This window comes from Grus americana, chromosome 1 (genome assembly GCF_028858705.1).
Source record: "Grus americana isolate bGruAme1 chromosome 1, bGruAme1.mat, whole genome shotgun sequence".
NCBI lineage: Eukaryota > Metazoa > Chordata > Aves > Gruiformes > Gruidae > Grus > Grus americana.
The window spans coordinates 65,147,050-65,163,159 of record NC_072852.1 but is presented as its reverse complement, the minus strand read 5'-3'; the positions used below and the strand labels follow the sequence as shown (position 1 = coordinate 65,163,159).

Sequence of the window (16,110 nt, the reverse complement as noted above, 5' to 3'; positions counted from 1 at the left end):
TTGATCAAAGGAATATTTTTCTACTATATTATTAACTGGAACTCTGTGCTGTTGAATCTGGCAAGATGAAAAAAAATAACATAAATATCTTACCCAGATGCATACAGGGAATTTTATACTTCCTCTGAAGCTTTGTATCACCAATCTCCAATTTATTTTGTGACAGAGGAGATAACCAACCACCTGTTTTCATGTGGCAATTCCAACATTTCATAGACTTCCTTAGCATTACTCCCCCAAAATATTTTTCCCAGGTTTTGCAATATTTATACATAGGTAAAGTAGACCTAAACTCTTAAAACACAAGGACAAGCGTGCTTTCACTTTACTTTAATATACAATTGTATTAAAGCAGTAGCATCTGGCGCACAGCACTCAGCCTGCAGTGCTGTAAATGGAACACTGATGACTTCTTTGGGGGAAAAAAAGATGCCATCAAGTTAACATGCATTTCTCAGAATTTTCCTTTTTAACCCCTTTGAGACTAGCCAAAGCAGCCACTTCCAATGGAAGTACCTTGCGCATAAAACTAGCCAAATGGCTTATTAGTCTGGTGGGGTTAATCAAGTTAGGGAGGTCTCATGTGCCTTGAAGAGGCATTGGCCCTGGCCCCTTTGACATGAATTCTCACTGTACTGCTGCATGGAGCATCTGCTCTCTCATTCTGGGATCACAGAAGAACCGGAGTTTCCGGGGTAATAGCTTCACCTCCACAGGCATAGCTTCATACTCCTCATTATCAATGCCAAAGGATCCCTCAGTGCCCTGTGTACAGATAACAGTGCTGGTCAGGGTTAAACATAAAACAGATTATTTCAGCAATGCTGTAATACTGATACCTGATTTTACTAATAGACTGTTGCATATTTAGCTGAGTCTTAACCAAGATGACCCCCTCCCTATGCATTCCAGCCCATTTGGTCTCCACAACACAGTGAGAGCTATCCTTCACTGCACGTAATATATTAAGAGTCTGTTGCATAAGATGTTACCTCAGTTGCTAATTGGTGATAATTAAATGCTAGGGAGCTTTAATGACCCACATTGTTCATACTGAAGGATTCTTTGCTATTGGAACTACAATTATATGCACTTAGATCTTGGTCTGCCAGTGGTGACACAAGCTAATCTGCAGAAGTGCCTGTTAAATAACTCCTATTAAATCCAAGTTACAAACACTTTTTGGTATTGTTTTACTATATTGATCTGAAACGTGAGATGCAAAGTAATACACAGATCAGGAATTACTCAGCAGTAGAATTTTCTTTAAACAAATTTGGTGACTGCTTTGCATGCACTTGATTCAAGGTAGGGCTATGTTAGATGGATATGCAAACTAGCTCCAAGTGAACTCATACACCAGAACAGCAGATTAGAGAAAGCAGCACAGGTTCTGGAAGTCAGAGGTACAGCAGTCCATCTGGATCAACATATCCTGCTTCTCTGCAAAGCTGGTGACACTCATCTGAGCTGCCTTCAGTGTCTTCATCAGAGCTAGGTCATGGAGTCGAACAGCACTGCTTTGTGCCATGTACACATACTCTGAAAATCTGGCAGCAGCTGCAGTACGAATAGCTCATTTTATACCACAACCCTTACAGCTCAGCTGTACTTAGCCCAGCACTCCAGGGTATTCTTTCAGAATCCCAAAATTGCCATGACATGAGTTTGATGCAAGTATTAAGATGCTGGCTAATCACTACATCGTAATTCATGATTTTCACTTAACAGCAACAGATTTTCTTCACCTTTTGGCACATTCTATTCTCCCTTAATATGGAATTATTTTGCCGAATGATAGATCACTTGAAGACAGAAATTATCTATGAGATTGATTTCACGTCCTTGTGAAAACAAGAAACTGTCCTCCCCGAGGCCACAATAACAACCTCTTCTTTCTAAAAGGGAACAAAAGACTAATCTAAATTACATAGGTGGACAGAGTTTTGGCTTCTTTTTCAACCTCATTTATTAAAAGTTCTGAGACACTTCCCTATAGTGATCTGAGCCCCACTGCCTTGTCTTACCCTCACTGGTTTCCATAAAGCTTCTAATATTTATCGTCTTCTCTACAGCACAATCCCTTCCAGGGTAAAATGTACACGCATCTTCAATACTAAGGAGAAAGTGCGCATATGCGATATACCTGAGTAAGCGACCCTTTACAGCTACCACTGCTGTCTACATAAAAGGTCTGCCACTATTCATTGGCAGAATGAAGCTCCCCCTCTGGTTTACAGACCACTTGGGAAATTCCAGTATGTGTCTCCTGGCCAGGGACTCAGTTGCTGCACTGAGGAACTGAGCGTCTCGCTAGCAATGTAATCAAACCTCCCAGACTAGACGCAGGGATTTCTTAATGTGCAGCATCAACTAGTACAAGGAAATAAAGCGACAGAGTTTTCCAGCTCCCACATCTTCTCACCTCTGGAAGTTGCAAGATGCATCTGCTGGCTTGGATGCACTGACTCCCTTCAGGGCACATATGTGGATCACACATCTTTTGACTTCTGTTCAAACCAAGAGAGAGGTAAGGTAAGGAGATGTTTCTCTCAGAAAAAGCCATATCTTTAGGGATGACATGTCCTTGTGGGTTGGTAAATCACTATGCATTTGGTAAACTTAGAGGTTATGTGTATATATAAATATTTGTGGGCTTAACTGTGAGAAAGTAGACATTCCCTCTTCTGCTGCAGTTAATACATATCAGCATGCACTGACACCCTCCAACCAGCTTCTGCTCTGAGGCTCACTGAATATATTTGAACATAGAGCTTTGCATATTTGAACACAGAGCACAGTTTCGCGCTCCTCACTTACATGCTGAACTGTACAATTCCTGCAGACTACCATCTCCTCATGTTCCATGCACTCGCATAACTTACCAGCAACCTAAACAACCCTAAGCCAAAAACCTGATAGACTTATATTGAACCACTACATTACCATCTAAAACCAAAAAAAACTCCCTCTTCTCACATCAACACCAGTCAGCATGACATTTCTTACCAGCTGTTTTTATATAATTTTTGTGAAGAAACCCCCAGAACATCTTCATCTTATCCATTCCAAATAATATATCCATTTCTGTCAGTCTCCCTCTCCTTGGTGCCTGTGAGATTCTTATTTATGTACTGTGCTACTTTCCTACTTCTGTGGATGTCAAATGGGAGCACATAGAAGACAGATGTCTGCCTGAGAAAGCTAGTGGTGCAAGGGCCACGTGGTCTTTTTCAAGACTTGGGTTGCTGTCCTGTCACTGGATCAACTGTCAAAGAATAGCGTGTTGCGATTCCTTTTCCTAACATCTGCTGCTGCAAAGTAAGCACAAGCTCTTGGGTACGCTGACCTACCTCCGGGTTCCTGACTGAAAACACACATAACCTTTTGGCTGACCTTTGACAAAGGGTACACCGCACCCCAGATAGTAACCCCTCTGTTTGGGCCCTCCTCTAGACAGCAACGCGCAAATAGCAGAAGGGACAGTAGAGAGTTACAGCGTTAATGTATCATGGCTCTCAAGCATGGCAGAATTATCACACTCTGACAGGCAATGCCAGCTGTCCCCAACTTTTCTGTCTATTCTGTAGACTGATATGAAAGAAAAGTGTATTTAAATATTGCCCAGGAAAAGAAATCACAAAAACATGTCAGAAACTCCCAATACACCAAGCCTTCTATGCCCTGAGGAATGCGAGTGCCTCTTAAAATCAGAAAATCCCAGAGAAAGAACATGAGAAGAGAGGGTTGAAACAGAAGATGATAATCCAAAACAGGAAGAAAAACTGAGATACCAAAGGAAAGGGCAAGGAAGGACAGAAGCAATATTAACTGTGGAAAGTTTGGTTTTAATCAAATACGTATATACTAAAAGATTAATGAGTGAATGTGAGGGAAATAAACATCCTCCTGGCAATATAAATTATAAATCATTTATGGCATGCAATGATTGTCAGTTTATACAGTGCTGTACAAACCAGCAAGATTCCCTGCTTAAAGTTTAACCTGCTCGAACTTTAACATGCAAGGTCCTAGATACTGCACTCTGGTGAGCAAGTAGATTTTTTTAGTCCATGAAGATAAATGAGGCTCTATATAGATGCAATTATGGGTCAAGGTAAGCTCAAGAGAGACAAGAAATGGAACTAAAGACCAAAGGAGAACGCTGGTAGAAGCAAATAGACACAACTCCACTTGTAGCGATTGCCTCTCTAGTGACCCAGTATAAAATGACCAGAAATCATTTCCATTTGATTCTGCTCCTTACTCAAGACAAGACAGCAAACTGAAACAGAAGCAAGACCAAAGCCTAACAGCAACAGTTTCAATTGATTGTTTTATCCCACTCCATAGGCTGAATCACAGAAATACAGGCAGAAAGAGAACCACAACACCTACTGCAGGTAACACACACAATTTCAAGCTAGTTTTCGTCTCCAGAGGAGGCCAATGTTAAATGATTCAGAGTAAGACTCTCTGACCCAAAAAAAAAAAAAAATCAACCAGTGTTCTGCACCATAGCTGGTAACTGTATTCATGCCCTGGAGTGACAGCTCTCCATACTTTCATATCCAGAATCTAAGCTGGCTACCAGGATGTGGATTACCAGGTGCTACACCTTCCATCCCCGCTCTCCTTGCCTCCAGCACTTCTTAGTAAGCACTACAGTGTAACCACCTGTTCTTCCCCCACCTCACCTTAGAAACATCAGCTCCAGCCCTGCTGCAGATGCTCTTGTTCAAACGAATCTGATCTACAGCCAGAGGGCATTTTTATACACCTGCGATGACCTACTCCTTTCTTGGAAATCCAACAGCAGTTGCCCTCCAGCACTCTGATGCACCCACACACACACTGCCTGAGCCTGCATGGTGGTTTCCCACTGGATGTTTGGTTTCCTCTGTGTGATCCACCAGTTCTGATCAGTTCATGTCAGTGCCCTCTTCAATAAAAAAACCCCTCGATATCTGCACTGATAAGGTATTTTCCCTAAAAAGCTTTTCAATCCCCCAAATTCTGGTGGAATTTAAAACTATGCATTAAAAAAGAAGAAAAAAGAAAGAGCTTCTTCACACATTTCCAAAGACAAACCCTGTTGAAGCTAGGCAATGGGGAGCCTCTAATAACAGGCTTGATTCCAACCTAGCTGCCAAAGGGTATTGCGTGGTGGAGAGCTTCTCTGAACACCCTGATTTTGCCTTGCAAAAACAGGGCACGTTTTTTCTGTTCTGACTCCTCTCTATAGGACTAACTAGTCCCTCCCACTGCTCCCCCACCCCATACACCCCTCTTTTTCTTTCTTTGCTACCTATAGACTTTGGGGAACTATTTAATCAAAAGAGCTTGTTTCTTTGAACTTTGCTTGAACAGCAGCTCAAAGCTTTTGGTACTGCCTCTAATTAGCTCTTGCCAGCAGGGCGTGTTAACTCTCGTCAGAGGCTTTTTCTGCACGACAGTGCAACTGCAGTCAGAAAATATGACAGACTACTGCGTGAAGCATGTCCAGCCCACATGGGAGACATTCTTTACAGTGGGTGTACACTTGAATACCTCTCCCTTAAATCACACAAATTCATCCACATTTTTTGTGCTAGCAAAGTGTCCAAGAACCCAGCACAGCATCTCCTTTGTCTCCCTCCTTTAACAGGCCAGGTTTCTCTTGCTGCTAATGGGAAAAATCTCCTCCTCCTTTCCTTCTGTAGCCTTCAAAGCAAAGATTTCAGTCCCAAGCAACCTATGGTCCACATGGCTTATGCAATTTAAAAGCAGTTGCAAGTGGTAACCTGACCCACCCTGTATGAATACGTCAGAAGATCCTATGCCCACTGAGACTCATGGGATACTCAAATAAGGAGCCTTACTACTATTAGTATTATACACAATACATACATGCAGGAATTATTAGGGCGATGACAAGCAGGTAAAACCGTGTTGAAATCTTTCCGTTGATTTCACTAGAGGGAGCTCTAAGACTAGAAAACAGCAAAGAAAAAGGTAACTTGCAGAAGAGCACTCTCAGATTTAGTAGGAAAATCTGTGGCTGGTAAAAACTGCTCTGAAGATGTAATGTATTTGCTAGTGGGACTGTATGGAGGAGCTCAAAAAAGCAGCTTAGATTTGTGTCTGGTGAGAGCAGGAGGAACAAGCGCACTACAAGACAACATTCCAAGCACAAAGGAAGCAATACACGTTCACTTTTTCTCTACATGCTGCTGCTTCATACCTGCAGCCTTCTTACTCTGCGTACAGACAGCACCAATACATTTGCTTAAAGCCCCTGTTTAAACTCACATCTTCCAAAAGTTCTTCCAGCTCAGACCTGATTTCTCACAAGAGTTATTGAGTCAAGGGAGCTCTTCACTTAGAAGCAGGCCTGTCTAATCAGAGTTCAAAAATTCCAGGCACCACTAGTACAAACATATCAACTCTGTGACCTGCCTCTCAATCCACTGAGCAGCTAGGGCTAAAAGATTCTGGGGATAAATCTGTATGGCTGTCTATAAAAACTTGGTTATCACAGTATTATCCAAGCAGCACCGATCAATAGCAATGGGGAAAAAGATGAAAGGTATAGCAAACTCAGAAGCTAGGAAGAACTCCAGGTAGACTGCTCTGCCTTGTTTCCAGAAAGATAAAATCAGAAAGAATTTTAAAGAACAAAATCAGTAATCCCCATGAAGCATTACTGACTGGTGTCCTTTGCAGTCCTCTGCTGCTGAAATTTGCAGCACAAGATCAGAGAAAAACAGCACTCTTCTCAGAATTAGTGTTCTGTCTCATACAGAGATTCTGTCATCTTTCCGCAGCCTTCCCATACTCACCCTCTGTTCACAAACTGTCCTTTGCTGACAGTATCTGCTTCAATGCAAATATCCATGAAGTCTTCGGTGCGCTATGCAAAAAGAGATTCAGAAATCAAGCAGTTAACGTTTCAAAATGCCACACCCATGATACTGCAATATGTTCACAAAATGTCCAGTCCTTTGTCCCACAAAAGGAGGCATTTCTGCATTTCGTGCTTTTTTCCACTCTCGACTTGAGATTCAGATTATAAATTATAAATAGTAATTTCTCATTGATGACTATTCAACAATAAATACCACAAGAAGTGAAATAACGATTCACATGTTTGGCTTCTTGTTACATTTCACACACTTTTTAAAGACAGTAATAGCAGATCACTTGGATTTACTTCTGTTCACAAAGATTTCTAATCAATGGGTCTTTCATGAGTTTAAACAATAGTAGAATGATGCAACATTTGGCCACCAAACACTACAGTAAGAGAATTTTAAACAATACAAATTGGAAGTCAAAGTGTTCTTGAGATTATTCCTTTAAACTCCTTACTTAGCTTCTTTTCTATTTACAGCCTGTCCTTAAACCAAGTATACAGTAAAGCTTTTGCCGGGAAAGCAACTTTGATTAAGATGCAATCAATTTTTTATTTATTTTATTTATTTGTTTAAACATTTCTGTCCTGGCAAAAGTCCTAGTGCAGATGCAATCAAAATGACAAAAGTAAAAATAAATGCATCTATTAGTATAACTTGTTCTATTTCTTTGCTATGTCTGCAGATGTAGGCTTGGCACTGTCTGAGCTGCACCTGTATGGTTTTATCAGCTTCTCTTCAAGAGGGCAGCCTAGGCATGAATCCGAGGTGAGACAGAAAAGACAGGAGTGACTGACAAAGCTCAGCAGATATGCCCTAGTATCGATTCAGGAGAGCTGTTGTTCAGCTTTGATGGCTACAGGGACAACGGCTTCAAGAGCAGGAGTTAAAAGCAGTTATAAGGGGTGCATATCTGTAGAAAAAAAGATGCACTATCAAGATACTTCCAGCCCTAGAAACAGGAAAGTACAACTGCCCTAACACAAAACTTAGCCATTTCTCTAGGCTATGCAAGAGACCCAAGAATCCTACATCACTTCTTTGTTCAATACCAGCATTAAAGTGCATCCTGAAGGCAGAAAGGAGAAGAAAAAAAAAAAAGAAAGAGAAGAAAAAAAAGGACATAAGGGCTAGTCTGTGGCAATGAGATACTTTTTTAGTTCTTGGTAGGTCTGTTTTTACTTCATATCAGTGACTCCATTTCAGTGACCAAAACTGTTCTGTTCAAGTGCCATCTAGAAAACACTAAAATAACAAATACCCAAATACTAGTCTCAGTCTAGCTTCTACCATTACTAGGAAGGACACTGGTGGTCCAAATCATAAGCCACCGATGAAGAAGAAACTAAAATTTTTGTGGTACATTCCAAGGAGAAAACAGGAAGAAATTTTAAGACTAGATTTGCCTGTTGTTTGGGGTTTTTTTGTCTGATCCTACAAAGATAACATATAAATATAACGCGAATTCTTAAGTTTTTAAAGACCCTGAATTCTGAGCAAGAAACATGTTGCAGTAAGTACACCCGTCAATCTGGGTGTAGTGGCAGTGGTTTCCTGCAGCCATGAGGATGACATGAAGAGCAGCTCACCAGTATGGGATCACTGTGTTAGCATTTTCCAGTAAAATTAAAGACTGACATCTACGCAAATAGCTTTCGCAGCAATAAAATTGCACCAAAACACAGACATAAGCCAAAGACAGGTTTTAAAACAGTGAATGAACAGCACGAGCATGCCGAGAAGGTTATTACAGGAACAGTTCCCTTGCTCCCTTGGTTCTACTCTTCCACAACCACCTGCATTTCCTGTCCCTCAACTCAGCATAGCCCCTGTCCTTTCTCTAATCCCAATTCTTTTTAACTGTTTGCTCTGTAAGCTAAAAGAGAGAGAAAAAGCCACAAGTCCAGGCAGACATTCAGGCTCAGCTTCCTTCCAGCACCAGCTGATAAAATAGAATCACTCTCCTATAGGTCAAGAAGGAAAGGAGTGCTTATTTTAATGATTTGTTTTCTCCTGGGCAATCTTAAAGCTTCTGTTTGGCTAGTAAAACCTTCTTGTACAAATTCTTCCTGATCCCACTGCACCCCAGTTTTACATGGGTCTCCAGTGCTTTCACCCTGGCTCTGAAACTTGCCCATTCCTGGATTCAGTCATAGGCCACTCCTTGCATGGGATAATAAGTTTTATTTATACAGACACAAGAATGGGGGTCTAGCAAGAAAGGAAAACTGTCGGCAGGCAGCGTTTGGAATACAGCTATACTATGGTCTTACTGTCAGATTGAGCTGCCTGTTCCGAGTTGCAATGGAAAGCTCAATGGTGGATAGCTTCAGTTCTTCCCAGTCCTCTGGGGTTACCTCCTGGGGGACTTCTGTGAATCAAGAAGAGAAGATATCATTAAGTGAAATTTAATTACACAGATCATCGTTTTGCTGCTATGAAGCATGAAACATCAATGCCAGCCACAAAAATTACTCTGACCCATTGTGACCACTAGCTTTGCTTCTTTCAAACATCAAAATCTTAAAAAAGAAAAAGGGAGCTTGGGAATACTGAAGGAAAGGAAAAAAATACCACCAGCATTCACACAGTAGTAGGAAAGACTGTCGAGCACATTACATGGCAGCCCTGTGAGTCCTGCTTCTGTCTAAATCACTTCTGCTAGCCAAGAAGGAATGAGAAGGACTTTGCATCACACCAGATTGCGCAAAATACATGCTCCCCTTCCTTCTGCAGTCTGTCACATGCACTGCACAGCTAACAACCCAACCCAAGAGAGGCTCACAGAGCACATAGAAGAAAATTTATGGTACAGAAATTTAAGGTACTAAGAGAAACTTAAGGCTTGTGCATAGCCAAAGTTTTATTGTTCTATTTTAAGTAAAATTTGTTGCTATGAGTCAGCAATTCCCCCTACCCTGGAAAAACAAGGGCTGCTTCTCTCTCACCAGCTCACTAAGAAGCCATTCTACAGGAGGAAGATTTCAAGAAGCTCGCCCGTAAGTTCCAAACATCACCTATGGAGGCTTCCATAGCAACGGCAAACAACTTGTGAGCCCACGGAAGGCCCTGGGTTCTTTACAAATGCACTTTTCTTTATAAGACCACAAGCACTGGCAGGACTACTCTGTTCCATTTCTGGTAGATACCACTAACTGATATCTTGACAAAGTCACAGTTTTAATAAATAAATAATAATATAAAAATGAGAGAGCAGAAAAGTAAAGCAGAACACACATACACACCCACCTCTGATATGTTAAAGGAGTAAAGCCTGCCTGTGAGTTTATGCCAAAATACACACACCTCACCTTTTGGAGGGGATGACCAGTACAACCAAAGTCGTCTGTAAAGCCTGACATACAAAGGAGGTCTGGACGGTTTCTCCTCTGGCTCTTCTGGAGGTCTCTCAGTTGGACCCAGATACATGAGAGCAGCTTGATGCTTCTGAGGCCATTCCTTGGATTTACATGGACAGGAAAGACAGACGATAAAGGGCCTTTTGTTTAGCACCTACCTGTTTATTCTGTTAGTCCTTCAGCCTATTTATTCTGTGCTCCCAATTAATTCTGCAGAGCTACCCAGAGCCCACCACTGCCTCAGCCTACTTTATGGCTCTCCAGCCTCCACATTCATATGTGAGATGACATTTGTGCAGCTTGAAAAAGATTACCCACACTTCCCAAGTCTACTAATCTACTCCTTCCCCACACAGAAGTATTTTCCCCCTCTATAAACAGAGGGTAAAGGGATGTTTTCTTTGCTGCTGATATGTGGCAGGGTGACACAGGTGCTTCTGGATGGAGGGAACAACCAAAACCGGCAAGATCAACATTAATGTTTGAAAGCACAATTGGTTTCTGCACGGTACAAAGGCAACCTCAAAGAGTAACTGCACAGCGGCGCCTAGTGCAAACAGGCAAAGACTATGGCGCTGTGTGCGGCCAAGGGGCACTGAGACCTGGCAGGCCTTTGTTTTCCAACAACTCAACCAACCAATATCTGACCTTATAGTCAGGTGCTTATAGACAGCAATACAACAGGTCTTAAGGCAAGTCAGGTGAGCTTTATAAAGCATAGGAAGGGGAAAAAAAAAGTAACACATTATTCTGGGTGATAATTTGGATTCCAGTGCCAGAAATTGACGGGCAATAGAAGAACCTGAGCTCCTGAAATACTTCCAGATGCTGATAAAGCTTATTTCCTCTCATTTTGCTTAAAAATAATTTCTGAAATGCTCAAAACAGTGCTTATAGAGGGAATAATATGCTTGTTTTTTAAATGTATATACTAAAACAACCCAGACAAGAGCCCACATGTACTCAGTACAATTGCTCTTCTATGCACAAAACTTTAGAAGTAGTTTTGGATCATATAGCACAGGTTGTTAAGCTAATTCACCTCACACCTCTGACAGCAAGGAAAGATGCCACTATCATACTTACATAATAAATAGGACAAACAGAGGTTGTATCAATAGGGCAATACACAAAAAGTATTAATGATTAAAAGGAAAAGCAGCAATGCTGTGGTAATTTAAGCCTGTATACTAGAAAAAACGATAACACTCGTAACAATGCCCCTACCAATACCAGAGGTGAGCTCTTTCTTCTTACACTGTTTTTAGCTACAAGTCATTCTGTTTCAAAGGACAGCTACAGCAAAACCAGAAAAGATGAACTGCACAGCAGCAAAGACAAGCTAGGAAGAGATTAAGTTCAATAGGCTGGAGCCATTTCTTATAGAACTTAACAAAATGATAACATAAGAGGCACATAAGCAATGAATACCACAATTAGAGGAGATCAGGTAGAAACTTTTCTATCTTAATAGCAGGAAAAGCAGGTACTTCTCTCTAACACTCAGCAGATTAAACAGATCTTTTTAATGTACAATGAATAGCTCACCAGTGAAATCCACTATCGCTGCCACTAACTGAGGCTAAGGACTCAACAAAAGTGAGAAAGGGGCTGGAAAGAAGTGAAGAATAGGTTTCTACCTAGAATGCCAGCACACAGAATCATCACCTCACATTTCCTGGGCATGGGGGGAGGGAAGAAAAAGTCTTTCACAGACGCATTACAATTTAACTCTGCTTTACAGGAGCTTCCTATAAAGGAAGCATTGGCACTATCACAGACAGCATGGCTGGACTGCACAATCTGATCTACTGTACCAGCTCCTGGGTATTTCCACAGCCTTTCATGAGGCTCCTTATATGTTCAGAGAACAGGAAAAGCATGTGAATGAAAATGCCTCACCTTTCATGCAGGTCAATTTTTAATCTTTCCAGGACCAATTTTAAGCAACAGAGAAGTTTAAGGTGAGATATAAGCTATTAATCTTCATGTTCATTTTACTACACATGGAAGCCTGATTATCAACATGCATGAGAAGTCTAATTATAGACACTTCTGCCAGATGAATAAATCAGAATGAAATGTTACCATAGAAAGACTGTGGAGAAAAGGTGACAGAGCACTTAATGGTTATCTCCAGCACCACTACTGCTCTCCACTTTCAATAGTGGTTACTGGCTCCCCCTGGTGATCTTGCAGCAACAGATTCTCAGTAAAGATTTTTTTTTTTTTAAAGTATTCCTCCTCCCCTTCATTCCTCCAGAAATTAAGTCTATTGGTAGGTTTTTAACAAGTCGAGTTTCACTCCCATTTTATATCAATACCAAAACTCCTCACAAAAGCTTGCAGATAAATTATACAAAGCATAGTCAGCCTTTTCACGTCCCAACTACAAAAACACTTTCCTTGCAATTACGCTTTACCTTAAACGTACTGAAAAAGTGAGCTGCTTTGGTTTTCAGAGGCCCAAGGTACCAGTACCTGAAAAAAGAACACAGACAGAACTCCTAAGATATCCAGGGGTCGGTACTGGCAGAGGGAGAAATCTGACTTGTTTGCCACTTAAGTTAGTGCTCCCCTATAAATCTTCAGCTTTGTGATACTGTAAGGTAGTTTCTACATATCACCAGCAGCTTAGCAGTGACATCTCTTTCCTGAGTTACAGATCACCAAAATGCAGTATACAGTCTTCACTACAGGCAGCGTGACATCTCAGTAGCAGAATTTTACCTAGTTATGTGACACAACTGGGAATGATTTAAAGGTCTGTGGTCTAACAGCTGGTGGGATGCACCTCCACAAGATGCAATAAAGAATGAGGTTGGAGGAAACAAACAAACAAAAATCAACAGCTTCAGTGACAAAAGAACAGAGCCAGCAAACATTCATCTGCCCCAAAGGATTCTCAGATCAAAATCAATGTTTTACAAAATAAAAATCCTGCCAGCCATATAGCATTGTATAGAATCTAAAGATGGGACTATATTTAGGCAGGCTTGGCACATATTTTGATCACTGTCTTCCACCAAAGAAGGTCAACAAAGCACATTAAACACCATCAGCTCAAGAGTACTGCAGATCTAAGTATATCATTAACTACTAAGACGTGCAACTGTCACACCACTCCCATCAAGCCATGAAACTGTCTGTAAAATAATAAAAGCTCAAAAACATAAACCAGCACCATGTCTCCACTAGGACAGTGCTTAGCAGAGAGATAGTCAGACAAATTTCTGGAACTGTGGCTTATGACTTAACTCCCTTTGTAGCAGGTGCCTTCTTTTCAGTGTAAGATCAGTTGTACTGGAACACACCAAATGTTTATTTAGCCCAATAACCCATCTCTCATGGGGACCAAAAGCAGATGGAGAAGTATAAAAACAGGACAATCATACATGGTTCTTGTCCCAAGCTCACTCTGATCACCCATTCATCTGTGGCTGAACTGCTTTCCAAACTGGGCACATTTTCTATGGATTCAAAAACATGTGTCATTGTTTAGCCCCCCCCCTCCCAGCTGGCAGCTGAGCACCACATGGCCACTTGCTCACTCCTCCCCCCCCCCCCCACCTCCCCCCCAGTGGGATGGGGAGGAAAATTGGAGGAAAAAGGCAAGACTCATGGGTTGGGATAAGGACAGTTTACTGGAACAACAAAGGGAGAGGAAAATAACAACAATAGTACTTATAACAAAATACAAAGTGGGTGATACACAATGCAATCTGGTCACCGCCTGGAACCTGATGCCCTGCCTGTCCCCAAGCAGTGATCCCTCCTCCCCAGTCAGTTCCCCCCTTATATACTGAGCATGACACCATATGGTATGGAATACCCCTTTGGCTAGTTTGGGTCAGCTGTCCTGACCGTGTCCCCTTCCAGCTTCTTGTGAAAATTAACCCTATCCCAGCCGAAAATCAGGACATCATCCACCCCTTATTCTATACCATCTATGTCATGCCCAGATCCTACACTTCCAATTATTCACCACCACTTTTCCTGTCTTCGATACAGATATAGAAATACGCAGACACTATTGCCTTAGTCTATGGGCCATCCCTCTAAGATGCCCATTGAGTTCATTTAGTCCTTGATTTTGGGCTCCATCTGTTCTAACAGTCTTTCAGGGCAGGAGAGATGGTGTGTGCTGTTGCATTGTTGCATGCTGCATCCAGAGCTCATGGCTGGTGTATCTGGCACAGCCCACGCTCACAGTCTGTGGGCTGAAGATGGGAGGAGTGGCCCACACAATGCACTGCAATTCAGCAAGGTCTGGACAGGCTAGAGAATTGGGCGGAGAGGAACCAAATGAAATTCAGCAAGGACAAGTGTAGGGTCCTGCACCTCGGGAGGAATAAGCCCATGCACCTGTACAAGTTAGGGGTTGACCTGCTGGGTAACTGCATGTTGTCCAGTTCATAATAAACCATCGCTCACACAGCTAATTCCCTCAGGTACTGGATACCTCTCTCCATGGTGGTTCACTTGCCTGGATGACATACATCATCTTCACTGAAGGGATAACTTTCCCGTATGCCTGACAGAAGTCACCTCCAGAGCCTGAGGGCTTGTGTCTTTTTCCCAATCACCTTGTCAATGCCTCCTTCCCTATACAGGGATTCCAGCTGCTTGGCCTCCCTACTCTCTCATTCCAGGCCACTAGCCTCATTATCCCAGCATCAGAGCAGCCAGGTAACGATGTGCTCGCCTGGATGGCGGCTGAAATCTTTTTGCATATCTCGCAGCTCACTCAGGGACAGGGATCAGGTGATTCCCTCTGGTTCTAGCTCTTCCTCTTCTTCTCAAGATGGTCCTGGTTCACCGTCACTTACTAAGTGAACTGATTTTTTTGTGTGTATTTCCTCTTCTGTGTAGGGGCGACTGATATCAGCACAGGCTGGTATTTTTAGTTGCGGTGCCTGTGACTGGGGTTTGAGTAGCCACAGTGCTTGTCCCAGGGCTGGAGCAGCCGCAGTGCCTGTCACTCTGGTTCCCCTCTCCTCCCCGTGATGACACGGCCCAATATCGAGCAGCATTTGGTATGGCCAGGGCCCAGCAGAGTGTGCTAAGTTGTGCCTCCCTGGAATAGCCACAGCATTTTCCTTTCAAATATTCTATCATCAGGGTCCTGTAGTTATTTGGGAGTGAAGTTCCAAACCACTGGAGGTGAGAAGGTCTCTATATACCTGCCCATATCCTCCCACAAGCCATGCCACCCACAACTATCCAGCCTTGGGGCAGATCGCTGGGTGGTATTCTTAAAACAATTCTTTGTTACCCTAAACAAGAGCTGCAGCACATTCAGGAGACATAGCAACAGGAGCATGCTGGCTTGAACATTCCAAGCATATTCAAAATTTTCAAAAGCTGCTGTAACCAGCCTGAAGGAAAAAGGGGAGGCGAAAGAACGGGAGAAAGTATCCCCCCGCCCCAGTCTTCCCCATGGATTGGGTGCAATTATTAACAAATTCTGAGAGATGTTGTCCGAGGTACAGGCATGACAGCAATGCCACATACAAATACCAGCTTAACCTCATGACCAGTGCTGTTATCGTATCCTAAGTTGATATTACACAGTACAGCAAAATGAGAATTCTCACCTCTCTCCCAGAGGTGATAAACAGCGCCGCAGGGAATACAAGTAAGGATTTACATAACACAACCATGTGAACAAACAAAACACCATTGTGACCAGCAACTATTTAACTAATATAATAAATGCATATAACAAATTTGTTTTAACATGGTCTGGTCAGATCTGTCCTCAGGTCAACTCTTTGAGCCCCATGTTGGGCGCCAAAAAGGACTGTCGTGGTTTAGCCCCAGCCAGCAACTAAGCATCTCATGCAGCTGCTCGCTCG

The 16,110-nt window shown here is 42.3% G+C and overlaps 1 protein-coding gene across 2 annotated transcripts in view; it reads right to left on the bottom strand.

Annotated features, from left to right (window-relative positions):
• Positions 1 to 131: 131 nt before the first annotated feature.
• AGK (acylglycerol kinase) overlaps positions 132 to 16,110 on the bottom strand; it is a 41,260-nt gene continuing 25,281 nt past the window's right edge. For both annotated transcript variants that reach the window (XM_054818187.1, XM_054818194.1), the window contains 6 exons: positions 12,676 to 12,733; positions 10,205 to 10,352; positions 9,167 to 9,264; positions 6,822 to 6,892; positions 2,426 to 2,510; positions 132 to 765 (listed from right to left, as the gene is read on the bottom strand). In XM_054818187.1, the coding sequence (XP_054674162.1) occupies positions 628 to 765; positions 2,426 to 2,510; positions 6,822 to 6,892; positions 9,167 to 9,264; positions 10,205 to 10,352; positions 12,676 to 12,733 (598 nt within the window). In that variant the 3' untranslated portion in view covers positions 132 to 627. The remainder of the gene's footprint in view (positions 766 to 2,425; positions 2,511 to 6,821; positions 6,893 to 9,166; positions 9,265 to 10,204; positions 10,353 to 12,675; positions 12,734 to 16,110) is intronic.